The sequence below is a fragment of the Caretta caretta genome, chromosome 1 (assembly GCF_965140235.1).
Source record: "Caretta caretta isolate rCarCar2 chromosome 1, rCarCar1.hap1, whole genome shotgun sequence".
In the NCBI taxonomy this organism is placed as follows: Eukaryota; Metazoa; Chordata; order Testudines; family Cheloniidae; genus Caretta; species Caretta caretta.
The window spans coordinates 125,825,606-125,845,772 of NC_134206.1; the positions used below are offsets into that span (position 1 = coordinate 125,825,606).

Here is a 20,167-nt window from a genome sequence, read left to right on the forward strand (position 1 = left end):
CAGTTTAGTGTCATCTGCAAACTTGCTAAGGGTGCAGTCCATGCCATCCTCCAGATCATTAATGAAGATATTGAACAAAACCGTTCCCAGGACCGACTCTTGGGGCACTCTGCTTGGTACCAGCTGCCAACTAGACATGGAGCCATTGATCACTACCCGTTCAGCCTGACGATCTCGCCAGTTTTCTATCCACCTTATCGTCCATTCATCGAGCCCATATGTCTTTAACTTGCTGGCAAGAATACTGTGGGAGACCGTATCAAAAGCTTTGCTAAAATCAAGGAGTAACACATCCACTGCTTTCCCCTCATCCACAGAGCCAGTTATCTCATCATGGAAGGCAGTTAGATTAGTCAGGCATGACTTGCCCTTGGTGAATCCATGCTGACTGTTCCTGATCACTGTCCTTTCCTCTAAGTGCTTCAGAATTGATTCCTTGAGGACCTGCTCCATGATTTTTCCAGGGATTGAGGTGAGGCTCACTGGCCTGTAGTTCCCCAGATCCTCCTTCTTCCCTTTTTTAAAGATGGGCACCACATTAGCCTTTTTCCAGTCATCCAGGACCTTCCCCGATCGCCATGAGTTTTCAAAGATAATGACCAGTGGCTCTGCAATCACATTCGCCAACTCCTTTAGCACCTGCAGTGCATCCGGCCCCATGGACTTGTGCTCGTCCAGCTTTTCTAAATAGTCCTGAACCACTTCTTTCTCCACAGAGGGCTGGTCACCTCCTCCCCATGCTGTGCTGCCCAGTGCAGTAGTCTGGGAGCTGACCTTCTTCGTGAAGACAGAGGCAAAAAAAGCATTGAGTACCTTAGCTTTTTCCACATCCTCTGTCACTAGGTTGCCTCCCTCATTCAGTAAGGGGCCCACACTTTCCTTGGCTTTCTTCTTGTTGCTAACATACCTGAAGAAACCCTTCTTGTTACTCTTAACATCTCTTGCAAGCTGCAACTCCAGGTGTGATTTGGCCTTCCTGATTTTACTCCTGCTTGCCTGAGCAATATTTTTAAACTCCTCCCTGGTCCTTTGTCCAATCTTCCACTTCTCGTAAGCTTCTTTTTTGTGTTTAAGATCAGCAAGGATTTCACTGTTAAGCCAAGCTGGTCGCCTGCCATATTTATTATTCTTTCTACATATCGGGATGGTTTGTTCCTGCAACCTCAATAAGGATTCTTTAAAATACAGCCAGCTCTCCTGGACTCCTTTCCCCCTCATATTATTCTCCCAGGGGATCCTGCCCATCGGTTTCCTGAGGGAGTCAAAGTCTGCTTTTCTGAAGTCCAGGGTCCATATTCTGCTGCTTTCCTTTCTTCCTTGTGTCAGGATCCTGAACTCGACCATCTCATGGTCACTGCCTCCCAGGTTCCCATCCACTTTTGCTTCCCCTGGTAATTCTTCCCGGTTTGTGAGCAGCTGGTCAAGAAGAGCTCTGCCCCTAGTTGGTTCCTCCAGCACTTGCACCAGGAAATTGTCCCCTACACTTTCCAAAAACTTCCTGGATTGTCTATGCACCGCTGTATTGCTCTCCCAGCAGATATCAGGGTGATTGAAGTCTCCCATGAGATCCAGGGCCTGTGATCTTGTAACTTCTGTTAGTAGCTGGAAGAAAGCCTCGTCCACCTCATCCCCCTGGTCTGGTGGTCTATAGCAGACTCCCACCACGACATCACCCTTGTTGCTCACACTTCTAAACTTAATCCAGAGACACTCAGGTTTTTCTGCAGTTTCATACCGGAGCTCTGAGCAGTCATACTGTGCTTGTACTGTGGTACTGAAAAATTAGAGTTCAGCCCTCATGATAATTTATGAGGGGATGGTCGGTACATAATATAATTTGATATTCTCATTTCCTATTAGAAGAAAAAATACCTAGGAAGTTACATTAAAAAGGTTATTAACCCATTAAAAAGGTTATTTAGGTTGGACAGTCAACTACTTGAAAGTTAGGAAATGCAAGATTTATGGTTGCCTGTGCAACCTGTTTCTTCTCCCTGGTGTATGCGTTATAATACGGTCTTTAATTACATGATCATATGCTACTTTTTTCCACAGAACCCCTGTCTTATTCAGGGCACAGTACTGACACACGAAGGGGGCAGGGGGTCAAGTGCTTGATTTTGCAACCAAAATAATCTTCTTTTAAGGTGTGTGTGTGGGGGGGGGGTTATTCTACATATATATAGGAGCAGAGTCTGATTTCAGTTATGCTGATGGAAAGCCAGAGTAAATCCATTCTGGAGTTACTCCAGATTTACTCCAATATAAGTGAGATCAGAATCTGGTTCACACAGTCTGTAAAGGTCTCAGGATGAGATGATGTGAGAAGGAGAAGGAAAGAGGGGAAGAAAGAATCTTACTTCTGCAGCTACCATGATGAAGGTTGCTCAGTGAATAATATCCGGCAGGCCCCTCGCCACTGTTGTTGTGGCTGGAAGTGAGGAATTGAGACCCTGAAGAAGAGGAAACATCTGCTTGAATTTGTACAGAGGGAAAAGTTGCTGTTGAGAATCAAACTGTAGGAGATCCAAGCAGCCAAAAGCACAGCAGGTTTGAGGAGATTGGTCTGTTTGTATTTTCTCCTGCCATTAGATAGAATATGCAATGTAGATATGTGAGTTACCTGTAAATATATGTGGTTTTTTATTACAGTCATAGCTCCCAGGAAATTAAAGACTAAAAAACCATATACAAACAAAATTAAGGTTGAGGAGACTTAAAAGGGACAAAAGCAGAAAAATGCAGAGATATGGTATAGATTGTAAGCTCTCTGGGGCAGTGATGGTATTATTGTTATTATATGTGTGTACGGCACCTAGCATAATAGGGCCTTGACTCCTGACTGAGGCCTATATGTGCTATAATAATAAAATAATAGTAATAATTAATAATACATAGGCTGTCCTTGACTCATTAATTTTGCCTGTAGTAAGATTTGTAGGACAGAAGTATGAAATGTTATTTACTGTTCTAAATCCCCTGAAATGAATGGGCACTGAATGGAGAAAACAGATCGTATGTTTCAAATCAATTTTTTTCTCTTATTAAACTGAGTTTTTATGATCATGAACAGATACAACATACATCCCGAACTGTGATGCAACTCCTACTAAACCAATGCTCATTTTTACTTCTAGATATACGTGCAAGTTAGTATTTCAAGTTCTTGGGCCAGGTTCTCCTCACGTGAACGCTGAAGCGTAATTCTATTCAGGAGTGACTCAAATGAAGATAATGCAATTTCACATGTGTGAAATCCTTGTGAGAGGGGAAGCAGTCCCAGGGGTGCATATTTAAAGTTCAGCCATCTGTACTATTGTTTACTTGTTATCCAAGCAGTATTTTTGATTTGATATGGTAATAGTAATAAATATTAATGTTTGTTTCACAGTTCAGTGTAGAGAAGGATGTTTGTTAAACAGATGCACGAAGGTGCCTTGATCCCGTTACACACAATTATACTGCTGTGTTTGCATTGGTCCTGTCTAATAATAATAATACTTATTGGAACAGAAAGCTCTTTTGGTGAGAAGAACTTACAGGCAAAGTATTGTTTGTGGAAGAGGGCTTATTTGTAGGAGATAAATTTTCTATATGTACATTTACATCCAATGGTAGACCCAAAGGCACAAATGGACCAGATGAAATGGGAAGAGGGTGTCTTATTAATTAACTAGATGTCCATTTTGTGTGAAATTATTTATATTCTGCAAACAAGGAGATTAAAGAAGTTCCGGAAACTGCGAAGGAAATGAACCAAAGAACTGTCTCAACATCAGTCTTGCAACACTTCCCATGAATCGGATACTATGCAATGATAAAGCATTGTCGCAGCAGTACGACAGCTTCAGTCTCAAGCCATTTCAATCATCTCTGAGTCTCAGACCCAAGACCCTAATTTAATTGAGATACCAGCCTTTTGCAAGGAAGAGGTAAGCTAGTTTTTGTCTTTGTTTTTTGTCTGTTTGTCTGGGGTTTTTTATTTTTATTTCTCAAGGCTCCTATGACAAAACACAAACATTTGCAATGGAAAAAAAGCTATATTAGACTGAGTTCATCTACCTCCAAGTGCAGATTTGAGGATGGTCTTAGCCAAAATTGTGATGGCACATTATTATTTATGATTTATGATCTGAAGTTAAGGATACATATCTAAATGTGAGTAAAGGGAGTGATCAGATTCCCAGCATTGCCTGCCAGGTCCAGGAAAAACATTAGCAATATTTTCCCTCATCTGTTGGGTTGCTTTATTTTGTCTGACATCTATTTTGTGTATCCAGGAGAAATGTTGCTGTCTCTTTCTTCTTTTAAAAAATAATCTAACTGGAAGCATTTGTATGTTGTCTCCTGTACATGAGTTTGTGTTTGGTAAGTTGCAGATCGCTCCATAGAGTGAATCAGTTCTAGGAATAGCATGAATTAACTAAAAAGAAAAGGAGTACTTGTGGCACCTTAGAGACTAACAAATTTACAGCTCACTTCATCAGATGCATTCAGCCGGTGAAGTGAGCTGTAGCTCACGAAAGCTTATGCTCAAATAAATTTGTTAGTCTCTAAGGTGCCACAAGTCCTCCTTTTCTTTTTGCGAATACAGACGAACACGGCTGCTACTCTGTAACCATGAATTAAATGTATATTTTAATGACTGATATGTATCCTGGCTTTTAATTTTATTTCAATCCTTTAATAGTAAATGTTACACATATATGGTGCTCTTAGGATCTCAAAGCAATTTATAAGCATCCATTTATCCTCACAACACCTCTGTAAGGTAAGTATTATTATCCCTATTTTATAAATGGCATTTCTATTTGAGATAGAGACATATGAACGCCATTGGACAAGGGACTGCTCAGCCCTCATTTGGAATTCTGTGTATAATTCTGGTTACCCATGTTCAAGAAAGAGTAATTCAGCTGGAACAGCTGCAGATCAGGGGAATGGCAAGCCTGTCTTAGAAGGAAAGACTCTGCTTGCTTTGGTTAGTCTATCAAAGCAAAGGCTGAGAGGGGATATGATTGCTTTTGTAAATACTAGCCATCAGTAAATTCAAGTTGGAAATTAGAAGCATTGTAAGTAGGGCTGTTGATTAATCGCAGTTAACTCATGCGATAAACTCAAAAAAATTAATTGTGATTAATATTTTAATCACGATTAATTATAATTTTAATAGCACTGCTAGACAACAGAATATCAATTGAAATGTATTGAATATTTTGGAGGTTTTTCTACATTTTTATATATATTGTTTCCATGTTGTAATTGAAATCAAAGTGTATATTTTATTATAAATATTTGCACTGTAAAAATGATAAACAAAAGAAATAGTATTTTTCAATTCACCTCAAACAAGTACTGTAGTGCAATCTCTTTGTCATGAAAGTGCAATTTACAAATGTAGATTTGTTTTTGTTACTTAACGGCACTCAAAAACAAAACAATGTAAAACTTCAGCGCCTACAGGTCCACTCAGTCCTACTTCTTGTTCAGCCAATCGCTAAGACAAACAAGTTTGTTTACATTTGCAGGAGATAATGCTGCCTACTTCTTGTTTACAATGTCACCAGAAAGTGAGAACAGGCATTTGCATGGCACTTTTGTAGCCAGCATTGCAAGGTATTTATGTGCCAGATATGCTAAACCAGTGGTCTCCAACCATTTTATGCCCAAGATCACTTTTGAATTTAAGGGCAATCCAGGATCTACCCCGTCCCTTCCCCGAGGTCCTGCCCCTTCCCCAAAACCCCACCCCACTCACTCCATTCCCCCCCCTTAGTCACTTGCTTCCCCCCCCCACTCACTTTCACTGTGCTCAGGTAGTGGTTTGGAGTTTGGGAGGGGGTGTGGGCTCTGGGCTGGGGCCAAGGGGTTCACAGTGGGGTGCAGGCTCTGGGAGAGAGTTTGGGTGTCAGAGGGGGCTCCGGGCTGGGGCAGAGTGTTGGGGTGCAGGAAGGGGTACACGGTGCTGGCTCCGGGAGGGGGCTCAGGGCTGGGAGTTGGGGTGCAGCCTCCCACTGGGTAGCACTTACCTCCGGCGACTCCCAGTTGGTGGTGTTGTGTGGTTGCTGCTAAGGCAGGCTCCCTGCCTACCTTGGCCCCATGCCACTCCCGGAAGGAGCCAATGTGCCCCTGCAGCCCCTGGGGGGGCACAGGAGGCACATGGCTCCGTGTGCTGCCCCTCTGTGCAAGCACCACCCCCACAGATCCCATTGGCTACAGCTCCCCATTCCCAGCTAATGGGAGCTGTGGAGGCGGTGCTTGGAGGTGGGAGCTGTGCACGGAGGGAGACCCCTGCCCCCGGGGCCATGCTGGCCACTTCCAAGAGCAGCATGGGGCTGGAGCAGGCGATTAATTGTGCAATTAATCATGATTACTTTTTTTAATCGTTTGACAGCATCTAATTATAACCATCAGAAGAGATAGATAGGTAGCCATCCTGCAGCAAAAAAACTTCAGGACCAGACTTCAAAGAGCAACTGCTGAGCTTCAGTTCATTTGCAAATTTGACACCATCAGCTCAGGATTAAACAAAGACTGTGACTGACTAGCCAACTACAAAAACAGTTTCTCCTCCGTTAGTGTTCACACCTCAATTGCTAGAAGAGGGCCTCATCCTCCCTGATTGAACTAACCTCATTATCCCTAGCCTGATTCTTGCTTGCATATTTATACCTGCCTCTGGAAATTTCCAGTACATGCATCTGAAGAAGTGGGTATTCACCCACGAAAGCTTATGTTGCGTCTGTTAGTCTGTAAAGTGCCACAGGACTCTTTGCCACTTTCATCAGAGAGAGAGGTTCTGGAACAGCCTCCCAATAGGAGTAGTGGGGACAAGAAACCTCAATGGTTTCAAAATGGAGTTTATTAATGGGATTATAGGCCAGGGTTGCCTGTGATAGCAGTAGACTGGACTTGATGATGCAGGAGGTCCCTTCCAGTTCTATGTGTTTATATTCTTTTATATGCGTAAAACAAGCATGAGTGACTTGCCCAAGGTTGCACAGCTAGTCAGTGGCAGAACTAGGAATTAGAATCTAAAAGTAGGGTCTTCCATCCCTTTCTCTCTCCACAGATGGTACTCTCTCATTAAAGACCTAATAAAAATGAATTTGTTGATATTTGCTCCCATATAAAGCCAAGCTGATCCTACTTACCCAGTGATAGTGGCCACAGTAATGATAGCCCTCATTACTTGAAAGTTGCATTTAGGGCTATTGGAATCAGTTAATCACTATTGTATAATCTCACCAATGGAGAACCGGAATCAATCTGGGGAAAATGGACACATCCATTCCAGCAGGATGTTACCTTGTAAGAACTAACATTTCCAAGATCCTTTCCCATCTTAGCCTGGGTCTTGAGGGGAAGATGAGATAGATTTGGATTATTATTTCCATATCACTGTAACCACCCCGTCCCTTTCATTCTCCGAATAATGCTCGTCTCGATGCCCTGTTTGGACACTTTTCCCACAAGCATCTCCACACTTTCCTCTATGCCTTTCCCTGTGCATGGAACACCTTTTCTTAACTGGTTTCAGAGTAGCAGCCGTGTTAGTCTGTATTCACAAAAAGAAAAGGAGGACTTGTGGCACCTTAGAGACTAACCAATTTATTTGAGCATAAGCTTTCGTGAGCTACAGCTCACTTCATCGCATGCATTCAGTGGTTTTCCACTGAATGCATCCGATAAAGTGAGCGGATGCATTCAGTGGTTTTCCACTGAATGCATCAGATGAAGTGAGCTGTAGCTCACGAAAGCTTATGCTCAAATAAATTGGTTAGTCTCTAAGGTGCCACAAGTCCTCCTTTTCTTTTCTTAACTGATCCTTTTCATACTGAAGTCCCTCCCAAAGACCCACTTCTATTGTAATGCCGACAAGAAACTAACCAGCTGATTGTGGCAAGGTTGGGATTTACTTGGGAAAAGTCGATATATGTTATACTAGTTTAAAAAAACCCAAACCTTGTTTTAACAAGACTTCCCAATCAGAACATGGCCAATTACCACCTCACCACACTGCTTGTGTGGCGTACATCCTTTCCCTACCCTCCATCTTGCTGTTTTTGTCCTCTTTGTTTTGTCTGCTTAAGAGTATAAGTTCTGCTTTTGCTTACCACATTGTGAGTGCTACTGAAAACATATAAATAATAATAGTCATAGGGCTTGTCGACACTAAAAATGCTGCAGCGGCACAGCTCACCACTGCAGCTGGGCCGTTGCAGCACTTCAGTGAAGAGTCTAACTACGCCAACAGAAAGGGCTCTCCCACGGGCATATGTAATTCACCTCCCTGAGAGGCAGTAGCAAGGTCTACACCGGGGATTAGGTCAGTTTGACGGCATCGCTGCTGGGTATGGATTTTTCACACTGCTGAGCGACGTTGTTCTGCTGACCTAATTTCCTAATGTAGACCAGGCCATAGTTAATAATAGAAGGCAACATATAAATGCATGGTTTCAAAGAGGGCAGTATGTACATTAGGAATGCAGTGCAAGTCCATGGCTCTTCCATTTATTCGTGCATTTTATTTATTTTCATTTAAATTTTTCAAAGGCCTCTCCCCAGCTCTAGGTGACCTGGAGGTTATTTAAAGCAACAGTCCACCAAAGAATAATCACACAAGCAGCAACCCATAGTCCACACACCACAAAATGAAATTATATACAAAGGTACATACCACTCACAACCCCCATCCCATTCAAACCTTATACCCTCCCTGAAAGCCCCAATAGATAGATGGCCTTTGCAGCATGTCCTAACAGTCTACAGACTCAGGACTAAAGCTAGGTGAAATTTTTCAGTCAAAACTTTTATTTGATGAAAAATGCAGATTTGGTCGAAATGAAATGTTCAGCTTTGGGTCAAGTGAAATATTTCATGTGACCTGAAATTATTATTTTCTTTTTGATTCACCAAACATTTAAAAAAAATCAGTTTTGGCTTGACCCACGATGATTTTATTTTATTTTTTGAAATTGCCAGTAAACTGAAAAATTTCCTCAGCTTTACTCAGCCTATCAGCAGAACAAGGGAAGCAAGTGCCAGAGCCAAGAGGTCTCACTGAAAATGCCTTCCAGCAGCTCGCTCTAGTTTACCCTGAGGGGGTTCCAGCTTGTCATCCCTCTGCTGACAATATGGCTGGATTAACTCGGGGGGGGGGGGGGAGGGGGGCACTCTATTTCAGGCAGATTCTGGAGATGCCAGTGCTACACCAATAATGGCCAGTTAGCTATAAAGGAGCCCTATTTACACTAGTACTGTACCAACAGCTGACTCAAAGTGATGCAAGGCCTTGCTCCTCACCTTGAGCAGACTGTAAAAGGGGTCATGATACTTGTAAGGTTGTTAAGGTGAAACAGGGACTCTTTGTGGCCCTGTATTCACCCCATAATGCATTATTTAAAAAAAGAAGAGTGAACTTTTAAAGGCCCCAGGATCACCCCAGAGAATTTCCCAACATGTCCTGATTCTGGGAGGAGAGTTTACAGCACTGTTCCTTGTTGAGTGGTGGGGCAAAGTCCATTCTGCAGTGGTGCCTGTGAATGTTTCCAACAGCAGCATCATAAAAACATGCACTGCGCTTGCAAAATCATGGCTAGCATCATGGTGGATGAGCTAAGCAGGGGGAGAGTGAGATTTTGAAGGTAGGATAGGAATGACAAGGGGAAACAATGGGGAATGAAGACAGAGTAAAGGGAAACAAGAAATTAGGGAGGGAAGGAAAGAGGGATCGAGTGGGATGCAGATGAGCAAGAGAGGGATGGTTAGGAAGAGCTGAGAAGAGGGACCAACAGTATCTAAGATTCCTGAGCACATCATTGGAGACAGATAGAAAACATCTTTTGTGTCGAATTTTCGCAGCTGTCTGTTCAGCTCTAGCACTATGTGTGATTTGTACTGAAGCGTCAGCAAACTCTCATCCCAGCAACTGTGCCCGTATTGTTGCCACACAATGACGTCATGAGAATGATTCTGCAGTGTTTAAAAGAGAAGGTCTCGGCAACGGTCTGTCTGCACTGCAATAACAGTATATCTTGGCTGTCCCAACCTGGGTTTAACGTGGCTTTGAAGAACAGTGGGTACGAAACTATTCTCCCTGAAATGTGGGGTGCCCTGTGGAAATGTTTAAGGGTCTAATATAGCTTGAGGATATGGCTATGGTTCTGTCTGCACTACAAAATTGTAATGAGTTTTAACCAGTTGTCATGGATCTACAGGGTCCGTGCTATGCCTCAGACTTGAAGTAGTCTCCTGGGAGTACCTCTTCAGTGCTCCATACCTCCAAGAAGTCCCACTTTTCCTCCAGGATAGGCCACACAGCCTCAACACCTCTGAGACTGGGCCTTCAGGCTCCACCCCTCCTGTTTCTCACTGTGAGCTCTGAACAGAGAGTCTGACTAAGGTAGACCTATGTTGAGAGACATTTTACCCTCTTCAGGGGCCAATGTCCTTCATTAAGTATTTGCAGCAACACCAGGCAGCCTTTTCAAAATGGAATGGGTTTTAATAGTCAACTGGAAAACAGTGTTGGGAAGTCCTTAGGCTAGCACAGAGAGGCAACGGGTAAGACAGAGTTCATACTGGCCAAATCCAGGGTTCCACCAAGCTAGTCTGCCCTAGAATCCATCTTCTCTCTCTCTCTCTCTCTCTCTCTGTCCCTTTGACTCTGAGTCCTGAATGGCTCCTGTGTTCTCTGTGAACCCTGTTCTAACACAATCTCCTATCACCTCTCATCTTTGATCTCTGGACACAGACATGCTTGTTCACATGTTCAGCTTGCCAGAACCTCCTGTGGGTTAGTGGTAATGTTCAGACACTGGGGTTCCTATTGTCTTTTCCGGATCCTCCATTGGTATGTGTTGATTCCAACCAGCTCTTGATGGTGCATTCATACTACCCCAGACAGCTAGGTGACCCAAACACCTCAGACCTCCTGCTCAGTTGCAGGAGACATATTTTAACCCCTCTGTCCCAGTCGGTAACAATCCCAAGCCCAATGGGGAGAGGCATGTTGCTCATAAACATATTCCAGAGTATTCTCACTTTCATAACATTTCTCCTGAAATGGCTGTAAATTGGGCTGTAGAAAGGCCTTAAGAAAAACAATTCACAGAATAAAAACATCATATTTCCGTTTCCTTGAGTTTGCGATGATTAACCCCCCTGAGAGCAATTAAAATCTTATGTAAGAGAAGAACTTTTCTCATCATGATCAGAAATTCCAGTAATTAGTGTTGTTTCTTTGTACTGTAATGGTTTTTCTAAGGAGAAAATCTCCTTTAACAGCAAAACAGGTACTGAAAGAAAGAAAAGATTTCTCCTCCTAGAACAGTAATACTCAGACGTCAGTGGTTCAGGAGCCAAATTAGTGATCAGCATTTCCCAAAAGAGCCACAGTAGTATGAATTCATTGTTTCATTTACTGTAGTACAATATATTCATATTTAAACAGTATGACAGGGGAAATATAAATATATATAAAATCACAATAAAATGACTGACCAAGTATTATTATTTTATCAAATACAGTTGGTTAATAACATAGTAAAAGCGGCAAAGAGTCCTGTGGCACCTTATAGACTAACAGACGTATTGGAGCATGTTGCATCCGACGAACTGGGTATTCACCCACGAAAGCTTATGCGCCAATACGTCTGTTAGTCTATAAGGTGCCACAGGACTCTTTGCTGCTTTTACAGATCCAGACTAACACAGCTACCCTTCTGATACTTAACATAGTAAAAGCATCCTGATTGATTAGTAACTTAGATTGGTTAATAATTAAATCACATTGTGTTTTAATATCATATGCTGCAGAGAGACGCAGGAGACACATTAAAGAGCCAGTAGTGGCTCGCGAGCCTCAGTCTGAATATCACGGTCTTGGAGGAAATTCAGTTTCCTATGAGAAGAGTGAAATAATGGATCTCTTGTTTAGTATTTCATAATTAGCCACTCTGAACTAAATTTAGATGTGAGTCTAACTGACTCTCAGGGAGTCTAAGCAGGTGTAACGTGGGTCTGCTCAGTGTTGTTACACCAACTTAGACTTGCACCTACTTGCCAACATGTTATTTACACTTTCTTATACATTACCTCTCGATCTGGCCCACTGAATGTAAGGCACTAAAGTCTTATTCATGAACTTAATTTCATTGGGACTACTCATGCAGGTGAAGTTAAGCAGATGTGTGAATCTTTGCAGGATCAAAGCCATAGCAAGAGTAGAAGAGGGGTCAAACAAGGGAGATGTAGCAGAATAATGAGCAGATGAAAGAAGGCTGTAAATTAAGTGGAGGTATGATCTACTTCTACCCTCCTATTAAAGTGCAAAAATAACTCCTTCAAAATTAAACAGTCTGGAGAACATGGTGAAATTTTTGTCTCTCTCGCTCTCGCTCTTTTTTTTTTTTTAACTAACTTTGGACCAGAACTTAAATCTGAAATCCAAATCCAGCTTGGACCCAGCAACCACATTAAAAAAATAAACCTCCAAACCTCAAAATGTATTAATTACTGGATATCAGGCAAAATAGCTACTTGTTATTTACCAGTAGTTACTTAGAATTGCTCAGAATTGTTTAATATTTGTTAAAAATTACTCTGTTTCGAATTACTAACTCCCAGCAAACTTATTATTTGGAATCTATTAATGATTGCCTAGAATCATTTAATCACTAATAAATGACAAGAAAATTGTTTTACTGAGGATTAGTAATATAAACCTAAATCATTTCTACCAGATACTGAGTACCTCCAGATAATTTTTGTTGGGAATTATCTAGTGATTTTTAAGTAGTGAATTCTGATTTGTACTAAAGCAATCACTTCTTGCAAATCTGCAAATATCAAGAATGATTAGGGAGGATCTGAGGGCAGTGGGGAAGCCACCAGGAGCAGAGCTGCCAAAAGCCATCAGAAAGATGGAGATAGGAGAGGGCAGAATGGTGGAGGCAAGAGAGCTCCATGGGGATGGCCTCTGTCTCAGCAAATCTTCTGAGATTGGTGGGGAGCTGAGTCCCTTGCTGAGTCTTCTCCATTCATCCCGCATGGAAGCAGTCCAAGAAAATTTAATCCAGCAATACATGGATTTTCCAGGTGTGAATACTTGGTATGATTAGAACTGAGAAACTGCTGAACTAAATTTCTTCAGATAGTTTGTTCCTTAGATTTCACAAAGATTTACAAAAATAGCCAATGTTTGAACAGTTGTTCAAGAATTCTAGAGACTTCTGTATGTAAAGTTCCTGATTGGGACTGTTGGGACAAACGTATTGTTTTCATTTGCATATGGTCCAAGCATAGAAAATTTCAGCTCTAGAGTATTTTATAAGAGAAAGTATTAAGGAACTGAAAAGAGGGATTTATAATGGAAGGGATAAATCAATGAAGTCAATGACAAATAGCAATGCATAGCAATATAATTAATTTCACCATCCATGGGTGGAGGAGCCATACCAAAAATTAAGCACGGTAGAAAGGGGATTTCTTAATAAAAAAAAAGAGGAAGCTAGTCAAAAAGTCCATAAAGTCAAAAGTGAAAAAGTGAAAATCCTTAGATCTAGTATGGAGGTTATTTATTTAACAAAAGACAAAGGCGACTCTGAATGGTCCTAAAGACGAAAGGAAGCAGGTAGATAAGAAAAAAAATATGGTAAGACACAAGATTTTATTTCTCCACACAAATTTCTTTCAGAAAATAGAAATCCATCCAAATGAAGTCAGTTGAAAGCACTATAAACTATGACAGGTAAAAAGTAAGATGGTTTTAAGTGGGCCAACCCAGATTTTAAATAGGAGATAGGTAAAGACATTAAAAAAATAAGAAATAATTTAAATGTGTCAAAAGCAGGGTGTCTGTGAATGAATTGGTGTGTCCACCCAATTACCAGGGATTAAAGGGAGCAATTAAGGAGGAAAAGGGCATTGCAAAGAAGCAAAATTATTTCTTTACATCATTCTTAACCAGAAAGACTCATGGGGAGGAGGGATAGCTCAGTGGCTTGAGCATTGGCCTGCTAAACCCAGGGATGTGAGTTCAATCCCTGAGGGGGCCATTTAGGGATCTGGGTCAAAAATTGGGGATTGGTCCTGCTTTGAGCCGGGGGTTGGACTAAATGATCTTCTAAGTCCCTTCCAACCCTGATATTCTGTTTCTTCTCTTGTAGGTTTCATTCCTGTCTATTTCCAAGAAAAAAAAGATGTCCGCCACTCTAGAATTTATTTCCATGTTTTGGTGCATCATGTTATTTCCTACGTTGCATGCTGTCATTTTGGATACAGAGTGTAAGTATAATACTTTAATTGAGATAATCTAAAGGACTGGGTTTAATTCATCTCACTCTAGGGATATTTGCCCATCTAGTTATGCTATGTATTGTCATAGCAGGCCTGCTAAATACTAGCCTCTGCACCTGAAAACTTTGAAAAATCTTATTGCATCCTCTCTGATATTAATTCATAAAACTTTCAGCGAAATCATCATCTTCACCCATTGCCAACTTGACGCTGAATCCCAGAAAACTAAAGCTGACCTGGGACAGCAGTGTCACCGTTACTGAATACAGCTGTTCTATGCATGTAGGCCTGCATATGGCGAAGAAAACTGTAAGTTTTCTATTTACTTATTAAAGGAAATAATTAACTGTACTTTTTTCTTTTCCTTTTATGTATTTGATCTATAGAGAAAACATATATATGTATCACTTGTAGAATCATAAAAGCCTAGAAAATGACAATATGTTTCCAGAGTTCTTAGAGACTTTTATTACATATATTAGGGCAGGTTCAGTTCCCAGTGAGGTATATCAACTGAAGGAACCAACTAGAAACACCCCTTAGCCCAATGTCATTCAATATCTTTATCAATGATCTGAAAAAAATGTACATTGAATGCTGGTAAAAACTGGTGGAATAGTAAATAATAAGTTATACAGAGAGCTGTAGATGACTGGGGGAAGTGGGACCATTGGAACATGCATTTTAATACAACATAATGCAAGGTTCTACACTTAGGAACATAGAATGTAGGTCACACTTACAGAATGAGGTACTCTATCCTGGAAAACAGTGACCCCGCAAAGGACATAGGGTTCATGGTAAAAACCAGCTCAACATGAGCTCCTGGTGCAACTCTGTGCCACAGGTATGTCTACACAGCAACGGAGAGGTGTAATTCCCAGTGCAGGTACATAGTCACACCCTGGCTCTGCTCAGGCTAATGCCTAAGAATAGCAGTCTGGCCTTGGCAGCATAGGTGACAGGTTGGGCCAGCCACCCAAGTACAATCCTGCCCAGTCACCAGGTGTATACACAGGCAGCTAGCCCAACCCGTTGTCCATACCACCACTGCCCCACTGCTATTCTTAAGGTGTCCAGGCAGTTCTAAACAAAACCTTTTTCTCTTTGTTCCAGGCAAACATTTCAGTACATTCTCTGATTCTCAAAAAAAGACTAACGCCAACAGTGCTCCTGGCCCGTCAGAGAAACAGCAAAATGTGAAACAAATAAAGTCCCCCTCTTGCAGCCACTGTCTCCAAACAGTCCTTTATAAAAAGGTATGCTGTCATCAGGAGGACTTTTCTGCTTTTGCTGTATCTACCAGATACAGTGGATCACAAGAATGCGTGCTAGGAATTTCTGTATTGGATCAGACCAGTTTGAGCAGACATGGCATGAGTATTTCATTTCCAGCATGGGCAGACAAACTTCCCAGCTGTTGTGTAGACATACTCTGAGAGCGCTACTGCGATTATTGGAAATATAAGCAAGAGCATATTGAATAGGCATAGGGTGCTCTGTGTACAGCACAGCACGAGGAGCGCTTCCACTGACCTAACAGAGGCAGTGTGGGGAGCTGAGCCATTAGTGAGCTCACTCTGTTTAGCTTATCAAAGAGAAGGTTAAGAGGTGACTTGATCAGTCTGTACATACCTACAGGGGGAGAAGACTTCTAATAATATAGAGCTCATTAATTTAGCAGGCACCTTTCTTTGTAGCATCGGCTGCTGGCCTCTCTCAGAGACAGGATACGGGACTAGATGGATAACTGGTCTGATCCAATACAGAAATTCCTAGCACGCATTCTTGTGATCCACTGTATCTGGTAGATACAGCAAAAGCAGAAAAGTCCTCCTGATGACAGCATACCTTTTTATAAAGGACTGTTTGGAGACAGTGGCTGCAAGAGGGGGACTTTATTTGTTTCACATTTTGCTGTTTCTTTGACGGGCCAGGAGCACTGTTGGCGTTAGTCTTTTTTTGAGAATCAGAGAATGTACTGAAATGTTTGCCTGGAACAAAGAGAAAAAGGTTTTGTTTAGAACTGCCTGGACACCTTAGTGTGTGAAGCTTCCCTATCATAGAATCATAGAATATCAGGGTTGGAAGGGACCCCAGAAGGTCATCTAGTCCAACCCCCCGCTCGAAGCAGGACCAATTCCCAGTTAAATCATCCCAGCCAGGGCTTTGTCAAGCCTGACCTTAAAAACCTCTAAGGAAGGAGATTCTACCACCTCCCTAGGTAACGCATTCCAGTGTTTCACCACCCTCTTTGTGAAAAAGTTTTTCCTAATATCCAATCTAAACCTCCCCCACTGCAACTTGAGACCATTACTCCTCGTTCTGTCATCTGCTACCAATGAGAACAGTCTAGAGCCATCCTCTTTGGAACCCCCTTTCAGGTAGTTGAAAGCAGCTATCAAATCCCCCCTCATTCTTCTCTTCTGCAGGCTAAACAATCCCAGCTCCCTCAGCCTCTCCTCATAACTCATGTGTTCCAGACCCTTAATCATTTTTGTTGCCCTTTGCTGGACTCTCTCCAATTTATCCACATCCTTCTTGTAGTGTGGGGCCCAAAACTGGACACAGTACTCCAGATGAGGCCTCACCAATGTCGAATAGAGGGGAACGATCACGTCCCTCGATCTGCTCGCTATGCCCCGACTTATACATCCCAAAATGCCATTGGCCTTCTTGGCAACAAGGGCACACTGCTGACTCATATCCAGCTTCTTGTCCACTGTCACCCCAGGTCCTTTTCCGCAGAACTGCTGCCTAGCCATTCGGTCCCTAGTCTGTAGCGGTGCATTGGATTCTTCCATCCTAAGTGCAGGACCCTGCACTTATCCTTATTGAACCTCATCAGATTTCTTTTGGCCCAATCCTCCAATTTGTCTAGGTCCTTCTGTATCCTATCCCTCCCCTCCAGCGTATCTACCACTCCTCCCAGTTTAGTATCATCCGCAAATTTGCTGAGAGTGCAATCCACACCATCCTCCAGATCATTTATGAAGATATTGAACAAAACCGGCCCCAGGACCGACCCTTGGGGCACTCCACTTGATACCGGCTGCCAACTAGACATGGAGCCATTGATCACTACCCGTTGAGCCCGACAATCTAGCCAGCTTTCTACCCACGTTATAGTGCATTCATCCAGCCCATACTTCCTTAACTTGCTGACAAGAATACTGTGGGATGCTGACAAGAATACTGTGGGAATAAGCCATGTAGGGGAGTAGAAAGTCTGGAGACATGCATTTGCAAAATTTCCTCCTTTCTCTTAGGCAGAGGGGTTTGCCCTCACATAGAAGTAACTGGTGATTTGGCCAGATCCTCAGATACACACAGATTCCTGAGAATCCACTGGAGGGAAGGGGTGTCCAAGCAGAAGGCCCTGGCTTCCACACTGTCACATAACCCTTTCCTGCACAGTCCCTGCAGGCTGTAATCCACACAAATTACCAAATTTCATTTGGCTTGCTTGTGTTTGGCCAAGAGGGGAAAGAATCTAATGAAGCACAGTTCCTACTCAAGCCCTGATCTCTCCTGCCCCTGCTGTGGTGCTGGACTCCTGCAGGGCCCCACAGAGGAGCTTTGGGACTTAAGGGAAGGTGGCTGTATAAGAATATATCAGATTTAAATAGTAGTTTTAGAAATATCCATCACAGTTTCATACACTCTATAGCTCTGAATGTGCTTTCAGAGAGAGCTTTCAGAGTGGAAGGATGGTCCAGGGGCTAGGGCACTAACCTTGTGTCTGCTCTGCCACGGACTCTCTGTGTGACCTTGGTCAAGTAACTTAGTCTTTCTGTGCCTCAGTTCCCATCTACAAAATGGAACACTCACTAGCTTATGAGGTAATCAGATGCTGCAGTGATGGGGGCCGTATAACTACCTATGATAGCTAGTTACTGGAGGACTGATTCGGCTCACGGCGAGGTCAAATATCATGATGGGGAGTAGGCCACAGGGAATATAGCTCTTCCTTTGAATGCATGATAAACACAAGAGACTTCTATTTACATTTTTAAAAAGAACAAATAAAACCTTAACTTTACAACTCTGTCAGTCAGGCTTCCTTCCATTCTACATTCAAATGGGAGCTGCCTTCCCAATATACCAGGATGCATTTTCAATATTTCAGCTTCCTTGTCACTGATTCTCATTTTTCAAGACTATGATCTCAAAGGGGATCGTACCACTGCTTCCTTGGGGTTCGAGAATTTTTCATTTAAAAATAGTGGCCCTGAGTCCCATCTGTGTCACTCCAGTTTATTCCGATGTAACTCCGTTGGATGTAAAACTGCAGTAATATAGCAGTGAATTAAGGCCAACATTGCTAATCATTCTGGCTGTGAAGCTAAGTTCCAGACCATAAATTGTTTCAATAATTGGATGTATTGTATATTGTTGCACAAATCGACAGACAGCAAACATTTTATAATAGGGGTAAAAATCATATGCACACCATCTTTAATTAGTCCCTCTGTAATTCTTTGGACAACAACAAACTTTTGGAAGACTTTTGATAATGCATGGGGGAATCCTCTGGATGCAGATCTACCCTTGCCTTTCCAGAAGAGAAGGGAGCTTGCTGCTACCATCATTTGATCCCTGCAAAAGCTTCTATACTCTTTGTTGAAGGAACTCCATGGAGTCTGGTGGGAGGGCAGTAGAGGAGAGGTTACTGCTTGCACTCCAGGGCACCTCTCTTTGTAGATCCCCTAGACTTCCCTGCAGAAATATGGGAGGCAATTCATGCAGCTGGAACTGTGCAAACAAAGACCCTACCGCTGAAAAGACTTACACCTGTGCTTAACTTTACACACTGTGAGAAGTCTTACAGGTTTCAATTGACTTATGCTTGGGCTTTTCCCATAGTAAGAACAAGTTAAAACTGGGAAGGAAAAACAAAGGATTAATACAAATGCATGTTATTTTTCAGGTGTACAATAAAACCTGCATGTTTAACACAGAGCTCGCTCAGCCTATACATAAGGGGGCATTATTTCAAGTTCAAGCAATGTACAACCACACTTCATATTCAGCAGAAGTCAGATTCATTCCTCAAGGTAATGCATTCGTGTTTGTGAAAGGTTCTGTCTATCTACAATATTTTGAGAAAAAATTCTCAGAGTACATTTCATTCTAGAAGTGATCATTGATTTCATTTTTTATTACAAATGCTTTTGCAAATCTGCTACAATGATGCCATTTGGTAACTAACCGTGGCCTCAGTTGTGCAGGTGACATTGTGGCAGAAGAAGGGTCCACTTTTGCACAGTAACTTGCAGGACAGAAACATCTGTGTGTGATATAATTGTTTTTCTTATGTCAATCTCTCAGAGAAAGTGGGGATTAAAATGGCGCATAGCACAATAAAACAGTGACCACAGTAGGCGTCTCCACTGAAGCAATTTTTGGCTAACATGAGCCTCATTCTGGCTGACTATACAAACTGAGCTCGCTAGTCATATTTTTAATGGGTATGACAACTAGGTTTAATCACCATGTTTAAATGTAATGCAAAAGTTTTCAAACTTCGGTGCCTAAAATTAAGCACCTAAAGACTTAGGTACCTAAAATCATCAATAGAAGTTGCAGATGCGCAAATTCTCTCTGGGTCTGACCTGGTGTGTGCAGAGTTGTACCAGAAGTTCACCTTTTCTTTTTCTTCTTCTTCACAAAGCCAGTTGCCAGTATATAAACACACATGTAACTTTTCTTGGTTTCCAGGCATGAATGGAACATCTGTTGAAAATTTCTCTTGTGTGATTTACAACATTTCCTTCATGAATTGCACTTGGAAGGCTGGCAGGAATGCTCCAGAAGACACCAAATATTTTCTTTTCTTGAAATACCCAAAGTAAAGAGTTTTCAT

The 20,167-nt window shown here is 42.1% G+C and overlaps 1 protein-coding gene across 1 annotated transcript in view; it reads left to right on the plus strand.

The window, feature by feature from the left end:
* The first annotated feature begins 3,711 nt into the window (after nucleotides 1–3,711).
* The window catches only part of LOC125640742 (granulocyte-macrophage colony-stimulating factor receptor subunit alpha), a 33,912-nt gene continuing 17,456 nt past the window's right edge, over nucleotides 3,712–20,167 (plus strand). Inside the window, 6 exon segments of the mRNA XM_048859602.2 lie at nucleotides 3,712–3,859; nucleotides 3,861–3,932; nucleotides 14,172–14,289; nucleotides 14,477–14,610; nucleotides 19,232–19,358; nucleotides 20,023–20,152. Coding sequence (XP_048715559.2) covers nucleotides 3,815–3,859; nucleotides 3,861–3,932; nucleotides 14,172–14,289; nucleotides 14,477–14,610; nucleotides 19,232–19,358; nucleotides 20,023–20,152 — 626 coding nt within the window. The 5' untranslated portion in view covers nucleotides 3,712–3,814.